This window comes from Thrips palmi, unplaced genomic scaffold, assembly GCF_012932325.1.
Source record: "Thrips palmi isolate BJ-2018 unplaced genomic scaffold, TpBJ-2018v1 HiC_scaffold_4, whole genome shotgun sequence".
Taxonomy (NCBI): Eukaryota; Metazoa; Arthropoda; class Insecta; order Thysanoptera; family Thripidae; genus Thrips; species Thrips palmi.
In genome coordinates this window covers 10,367,392-10,374,792 of record NW_023144631.1, presented here as the reverse complement: position 1 = coordinate 10,374,792, position 7,401 = coordinate 10,367,392, and the positions used below count along the sequence as shown (strand labels likewise).

At 43.4% G+C, this 7,401-nt stretch overlaps 1 protein-coding gene across 4 annotated transcripts; it reads right to left on the bottom strand.

The window, feature by feature from the left end:
* Positions 1–215: 215 nt before the first annotated feature.
* LOC117649334 (serine-arginine protein 55) lies at positions 216–7,302 on the bottom strand. Of its 4 annotated transcripts, none has more exons than XM_034391981.1 (11): positions 7,146–7,302; positions 6,584–6,707; positions 6,439–6,509; positions 6,010–6,102; positions 5,492–5,521; positions 4,708–4,777; positions 2,277–2,350; positions 2,006–2,191; positions 1,857–1,925; positions 1,141–1,305; positions 216–858 (listed from the first exon to the last, which is right to left on the bottom strand). In XM_034391981.1, exons 2-11 carry the CDS (start codon positions 6,704–6,706, stop codon positions 741–743), a joined length of 999 nt encoding a protein of 332 aa, XP_034247872.1. In that variant the 5' UTR covers position 6,707; positions 7,146–7,302; the 3' UTR covers positions 216–740. The 4 variants fall into 4 exon arrangements, with proteins under 4 accessions (XP_034247872.1, XP_034247870.1, XP_034247874.1 ...); XM_034391979.1 differs by lacking the exon at positions 6,010–6,102 and adding an exon at positions 5,862–5,975; XM_034391983.1 differs by lacking the exon at positions 5,492–5,521.
* Between the last annotated feature and the right edge of the window lie 99 nt (positions 7,303–7,401).

The window sequence follows — 7,401 nt, the reverse complement described above, 5'->3', positions numbered from 1 at the left end:
ATTGCCAGCTTGCCCATTTCACCCAAATGCGTTCTTTAGTAAAATGTCGAACAGAAAAACCATGAAAACAGAACTGTTTGATTGCTCAAGAGAAGCATTAGAGATTGAGATGACTGATTCAACTCTTCAATCTGAATGTCTCCCACCCATAATGTGTGTCAGACTTGCTAGTCCAATCGAACTATAGGGGAAGGTTGATTGAGGTAAAGAAACAATTTGTGGGAAAGAAAGCTTTTTATTCTTAAGTCAATTGTGATTTGTACAGTTCTAAATCAAATTTAAGTGAACCTTATCTCAGGAGGGGGCGAAAGAAAAAAAAACTACATGCGAGAGGGCAATGATAAAAGCATGGGAACTGAACTTTGCTCATAATTAAAAAAAGGTTTACACAGCAATGATTAAAAAAATTCTTACTTTACTATCAAGTTACTAAGCCAGCTGCTCCTAGGCTTTGGAAGTTAGAGGAAGGCTTTACAAAAGTATTACCCAGAAATGCACCTCTACAAATTCTAATACTCAACATTCATTGGGAATGGCAAGATCTAGAAAAAGAATGGGACAACAATTTTGTACACTAAACTACACACGTACCACCAAAACCTTTCACATGGAAAACCAAGAAATTACATGCTAAACAAAGTAATCAGAATAAAATTTTTTGGAATTGTCATAGATGTCTGATTAATACATTATATGTATCAAGCCATTCATATCCAAAACTTGGAAGAGTGTAAATTAGTTCAGTCCTCTTCTTTCTTGATGTCTTCAGGTGATTTGTCACCATTGTCCTTGGGAGACATGCTGCGAGACTTGGATCTGCCTTTGCTTGGAGAGCGTGAGCGAGAACGATCCCGTTCCCTGGGTAAAAGAAAAAGAAAAGCACAAGATTAGAGAAGGCACTGACAATGCACAAGACGATCCTTTAGATAGAGGTGGTCTCTACTACAGCGGCAAATTAACATTGCACCTTTTACAAGAGATAAAGCACATAGCTTCATTCCGGTGGGCAATAGATAAAGACTAGAATACCTACCAAGGCAACATGCAAACTGTCATGCAGTTACAGTATACAGGTTGCAAATACATAAATAGGGGGAGACCACCTCCACAAGGCACTAGACCCGCCAGGGCAATACTTACTTGGATAGAGATTTGGCCTTGGACTGGGATTTTGAGTGAGACCGGGAGCGGGACTTTCTATCCTTGATAGGGGATCGGGACCGGGACCTTGATCGGGAGTGAGCCGACCGCGCAGACCGAGATCGCGACCTGGACCGGGATTTTGACTTTGAGCGCCCCCTGGATCTGGCAACAACAACAATCCCCGTTTTAGACAGTGTCTTGACAACAAACATGGGAAAACAAGCAGGAAAGGCCAGGCCTCCTCCGGCATGACTCCAAACCAACCCTCCCGCCCCCTCAACAAAACTGCTTTCAAGAATTGGGCAATTTCATAGGGGACAGGATTGAGGTAGAATTTACAGGTTAGCAAATACATGGCCTACATTACTGCCAAGAGGAACCAAGTTCAAAGCAATTATGCATGCATCAAGACATGCACAGATCAGATAGAATGCTAATATTGATGGTATATTTATATTTATTCCCACTTTGGAGAGAGATAAGACAATTTATAGACAACAAGTAAAACAGTTAAGAATTATAAAGCAATCCAGACAATTTCTATATCACTTAAGAAAGCGAAGACAGACTAATTTGAAAGCAGTTCAAAGTGAAGGACATCTTATTTTAATGATGAAGTATCCTTCAGGCATATTTAAAGTGAAAAAGATGATCAATCTGGTTCCATGGTAAGAAATTTTAGTTAGAGATAGGTACAGGATAACTCTACTTACTTGGATCGTGATCGAGACTTGGACCGTGATGCAGACTTGGACTTGGATCTGCTTCGGGAGCTTCGGCGGCTGGAGGGTGAGAAAGGTGTGATTTTTTGATCTGTTTTATTCCACAATGAAGATGTGATAGAGAGCTTTGAGATAGTTACCTGGACCTGGAGCGAGACCGCCTACGAGATCTGGACCTTGACCTGGATCTAGACCTTGAAGACGATGACCTAGTCCTTCGTCTACGGCGGTCTTCAATCAGGCGAATTCTCCTTCCATTCAGTTCTGTGTCATCAAGTTTCTCAATGGCTGTCTTCATGTCAGAATATGAAGCAAATTCGACAACACTGAAAAACAGAAATGAAGTTATGAATGTCAACACAAACTTGAAACATAATTACGAAGTTACATTTATTTGAATTGATCCCTCACCCTTCATTCCTCCTTTGCTTGTGGGCATCAGCATAAGTAACTTCTCCTGCTTGACGCATATAGTCCTTGAGGTCCTGTGAAGCATTCACAAAACTCATATTAGAGTGTAACAACCAACATTTGAAAAAAACCCTACATAATCCTGATTTAACTGTACTAATGAGTTCTGGCAAATTGAGACTGAAATATTATGCCAAATATGAATAATTGAGAACCGGTGAACCAACACCAATATTTATGGTGCCAGAAAGTCAGCTTCCGGGACAATAAACATCCCACTGAAATTCTGTTACAATTGTTAAGGTACTCATCCTATTTCAAACAGCCAAATATTTAACCTGGAAACCAGAGAGCTCACAAGGTGACTAAAATGTTTGTTTTGAATGGCAAATCATAAGGCAAAAAGCTTATTTACAGTGCTGATCAACTAGGCCCTGATTAAATCCCTGACCGATTCCATGTCCAAAATTAAGAGCATGACAGACAGACTGGCTAGGAGAAAAATAAAACAGGAGTTCCATCTTCTTGAGCAAACTTAGGCTCATCAATACATCAACTGGTGAAGACGCCAAAATCCTGGTGATCCAAGGAGTCTTCTTATTTTCCTTCTGGTTTGACACACAAAACCACGCCCGGCAGATGGCATCATCTTGAAGCATGCGAAGACCAGGAAATCTCCAAGGAGGGACGCCGTATCCAGGCACCCAAGGAGTCTTCTTACATTCCTTCTGGTTGGACACGCAAAACCACGACCGGCAGAGGGCATCATCTTGAAGCATGCGAAGACCAGGAAATCTCCAAGGGGGGCTGGATCCACACATCCATCCTTCCATGGCATGGTTCCTGAAGATCCGATACTTCTTGAGGCTCGATGAGTGTCAGGGCAGGCACCAAACAAGTCTTCATGGTAAATCAGGAGTGTAAAAGGTGTTCAATTTGAAGAAACAAAAAAAAAGTGGGGGAAAAAAACAAAGAGTAGCTAACTATGACAGAAAATTCCCTTGCAGCAAGGTTCATTGAACATTCCCTCTCTAGGAAAACAGAATGCAGCAAGGCTCTTGGTTAAATTTTGGATATTGCGAAGCCTTTGCTTTGAAAGAAATGAAATCAGATTTGGACAAAATAAAAAAAACTAAAACAAGGTACAAATAAGTTATAAAAGAGGAAGTTTAGTAAAGCAAGTTCCAAGAGAGGGGACTTAAATGAACTGTCATTCCTGACTTCTAGCTTCTTTTAAAGCAAAAAATCAAGATGTCTTAGCAACTAATTTTGGACATGGACTTATCACACAGTATAGCCTGTGCTCAACTAATTGTATAAAATGATTTATTTTTAAATTAAAAATTGAGCATGCTAGACCCCTAAAATGTAAGATGGTCGTTGAACGGTGTGTTTACCTTGCGACCCGGGACCCAGGCCGCGGGGGGAAATCGAGCCACACACACCAGAGGGGAGGAGAGGAGAGGTCCTGCAGACGGGTGCCTGCACCGTTGCACCGCCCATACCAACATCTACGAGAAACCGTGAGCCGAAGCCGTCCCGTCGCCTTGCCCTAGAGTCTTGGCCGCGTCCTGCCGGATGCCATGCCGCCACCAGCCCCATCGTGGAACGGATCGGATCGGCGAAGGGTTGGATGGTGAATAGGCACGCCTCGGCACGCCACGCCTCGCCGGTACGGCACATCGCCAGCCCCTGGCAGGATCGGGCCGGGCCAGGCAGGCCAGGCCCCAGGACGGAGGCCCCGGAGGCCCCAGGCGCCCCAGGCCGGACGGAGGCTCCAGGCCGGACGGACGGACGGCGGCGGAGCCAAGCACGGAGCTGGGGGTCAGGTCCTTGGACGCTCGCTTGGCTCGCCTCGAGCTCCACCACGCCACCTCTCTCATAGCATCGAGTCATTAGGAAGCCCTACTGCGTGACTGCGTGGCTCAGGTCATCCCTCCAAGGAGAAGCCAAGGCTCTTTTGGAAAAAACACGCCAAAGTTTGTTTCGTTTTACAACAATCGTTCAAATGTGTGCATACCATGAAGTTGAGCTGAGTGAGACACCAATTTAAGTTAGACCAAGATAATTCAATTCACGCTGAGATCCAAGACAAATTACATGAAAGCGAGACAAGATTTCTTTGGCATTGAAACTTAAGATGGCTCAACATGTTTCAAGTAAGGGAGAAGTCATGATCAGTAAGATTAAAACAATGTTAGTCTCACTCAGCTACACAAATCACCATAACAACCAGTAAAACACTAGTTGATCTATGACAAAATCATCCTATTCCATTAATGAGGAAATTTCCTGCATTCCTCAAAGAATGAAAAGCTCGTTCCTAGAAGATTCGGCATTTCTTGATCTTATCCAGTGTGACCCTTTTCAGAATGTTGATGAAACAGGCTGCATGATATGATTTTAAGGTTGAAGAAAAGTAAGTGCTTACCTGCCAGCTGACCCTGCTAGAAAGGTTCTCCACGGTAAGGCGGTACTCTGTTCTTGTTGGGGGACCATATCTGAAACACAGCAAAAAGTACATTTACGCTATCCTGAGGTGCCAAGCATTTAATTCCAAATAATTAAATGATTTTTAAAGCATCCGAATGCTGAGAAACTTAAAATGAAATCCGTAGCCATGACTATGAAGAGTTAAATTATTAATATGGAGAACTGGCAGGAAGTCAATTAGGATAGAAGATACCAAAATTATGCACCTCAGGAAAGAAAGTGAAAGCACTACTAAATTTAAGTTAGGCAGAGAAAAAATAGAAATTCAAATCATTCCATAACAGAAAACTTAGTTTTCAAGAAAAAAAAAAGTATACCATAGCTTTATCCTTCATGTTACACAACACATTTCGGCATGCAATAGATACTTAAGTAGGTGCAAAATAGAGCAAATCAGGGGTAGAAGGGTGAGTATGTCAGAACATGCAGTTCAAAAAGTATTAAGTCAGGATTTGAATACTGTAGTTAAAATGATTAGAGAGAAATTAAATCTCCTAAAAAAGGAAAGGCATGCATTAAGTAGGTTTAAAAAGAAAAGATAGGACTGAAAGGCTGACTACAATTCATCACACGAGTGACACTCCGAGACCAAATATTGGCTTCAGTGCAAATTTAACTACATTGAAAAATTATAAGCAGTTCAGAAACTTGACACGGATCTTAAACCATTGCAATCAAAAAAATTCGAAGAGCCTGAACCAACAGGTATTCAAAATCTTTACCTGTCAGACATCCGGTGATCGTTATCGCGACTGAAAGTGAGAAAAATATAATTAGGACAGTAGCGCAAAATTATCATCTAGTGTAATTGAAAGTAATTTAAAAAAGAAAAGGAACTGATACAAAAAAAAAAAAAAAGCTAAATTTGAGTGGATAGTTCATCCAGCTATGCCAAATTACATTGCATGCGGAAAAAGTCAAACTGAATATAAAGGAGTTCGAGGTCAAACAAAAAATAATAGTACTGAAGCCAACCCTGAATGCCACTCCCCACCCTTGCTACCCCTTCCTTTCCACCAAACCTCCAGCGAGCTCTCCTCATCAACGTCATCGCATCGTTCGTTCGTCCATCTATCCGCACGGCTCGCTTACCCCCGGCTTCGCCCTCCCGAGGAGACAGGGGGCGGGCCAAGACTGCGGCCGCTACCGCTCCCCCTCCAGATGTCGCTACCTCTCGGAGTTCCACGTGCCCTCTCTACAGATACTCTGCAACAACAATGGGACGCTCTGCTCAGCTAACCTGTCTGCCCAGGAGCGTCGACGGCCGTAACTCCCAACTCCGCCATGTCGGTCCCGGGCACGGGCAGTGCCCCTCGCATGCTCGACAATCACTCTGCAAACACAGAATATTCGCCGACATTAGCGCAAGCTGCCTCCACTGCGCCACCCAGCTGCATCTAACCTGCACACAGAATCGCAAACGACAGAGCACATGCAATACATGGAACTAGGAGATAAGACCAAAATAAACAAAATACATCATGCAGAACATGGATAAAACAGATTCACTTGGCTAAAGAGGAAAACATGACAGCAGACCTGGGCACAAGAAACATTAACATGTCAACAAGAGAGAAACAAGTTAACACACAAGTCACAACAGTCGATAAACAGATTCAGAACACTCTTAGACTAAATTTTAGGGGTCACAACTGAATTCAAAACGTACCGTTCTCCTAAAAGTTCCTTGCCGTTCAGCTCGTACACAGCATCGTCAGCATCCCGATGATCATCAAATTCCTAAACAGAGACAAAACTCGATTAAAAAACACCAACATAGAGAGATAAGGGGCACAATAAGAACAGATACATACGACAAAGGCAAATCCGTTTTTCATGGCTATCTCCTTAATTCTGCCATACTTTCTGAAGAACCTCTCCAAATCTCGTTCCCTAACTCGGTAGGTCAGGCCTCCCACAAAGACCCTTGTACCCATTCTGCAACAAATAAAGAGTCAGAAACAATGAGGAACACACACTGACATGAAACGACAGGAAGAGCGGAATAAACAGCCCTGAACGAAGCTCGTTGGCTCGCTGGTGCTGCCTATTGGGCTCTGACGGCGGCCTAGGCCGCGAAAGCCGGCTTCTATAGACGCTACAGGCGGGACGTCGTACGCCACCGCATTGCAGCTCCGAACACAAATAAAGGCTCCCCTTCCACGGCCCGCTGAATCGGCAAGGTGAAATAGGTCGCGGGCGATGTAGGGGTACAAGAGTACGATTTTGGTGCGAAATTAACGCACGATAACAGAAATGGCGACAGCCGAAGCGCAAACGATACCGAAAACAGGGAGGGTTGACCGGCTTCAACTTGGAAATACGCTGACGTTGGAAGGATGAAGTTCAGAAAATTGTAGTATAAAACGTACATACCTGGTTCTTGATAGTAAAAACCGGCCTCAAGAGTTGGGAAAACTAAAACTATACACAAAAACAGTGAGTTTCAGAGATCCCAAGTGTCCAAGGACGCCATGCACGAACTAATGACCGGAAACAGGACGAACGGGGTCGACAAATCACGGATTCCACTGCTGAAGTCAACAGCCATCCAGTTTTTCGCATTGTCGCAAATATAAGGCATTTGAAGAAAATAAAGAAAAACGTTACGAAACGGTAATTTTTAAAAACT

Bases quoted from the DNA above. Each gene is read 5' to 3' on its own strand.
- LOC117649334 (XM_034391979.1), bottom strand. From the start codon at position 6,706: ATGGGTACAAGGGTCTTTGTGGGAGGCCTGACCTACCGAGTTAGGGAA. The intron at 5,976-6,438 runs GTACGTTTTGAA...TTGTTGTTGCAG, and splicing joins AAGGAACTTTTAGGAGAACG to AGTATCTGTAGAGAGGGCAC. The intron at 4,778-5,491 runs GTAAAGATTTTG...GCTGTGTTTCAG, and splicing joins GATCACCGGATGTCTGACAG to ATATGGTCCCCCAACAAGAA.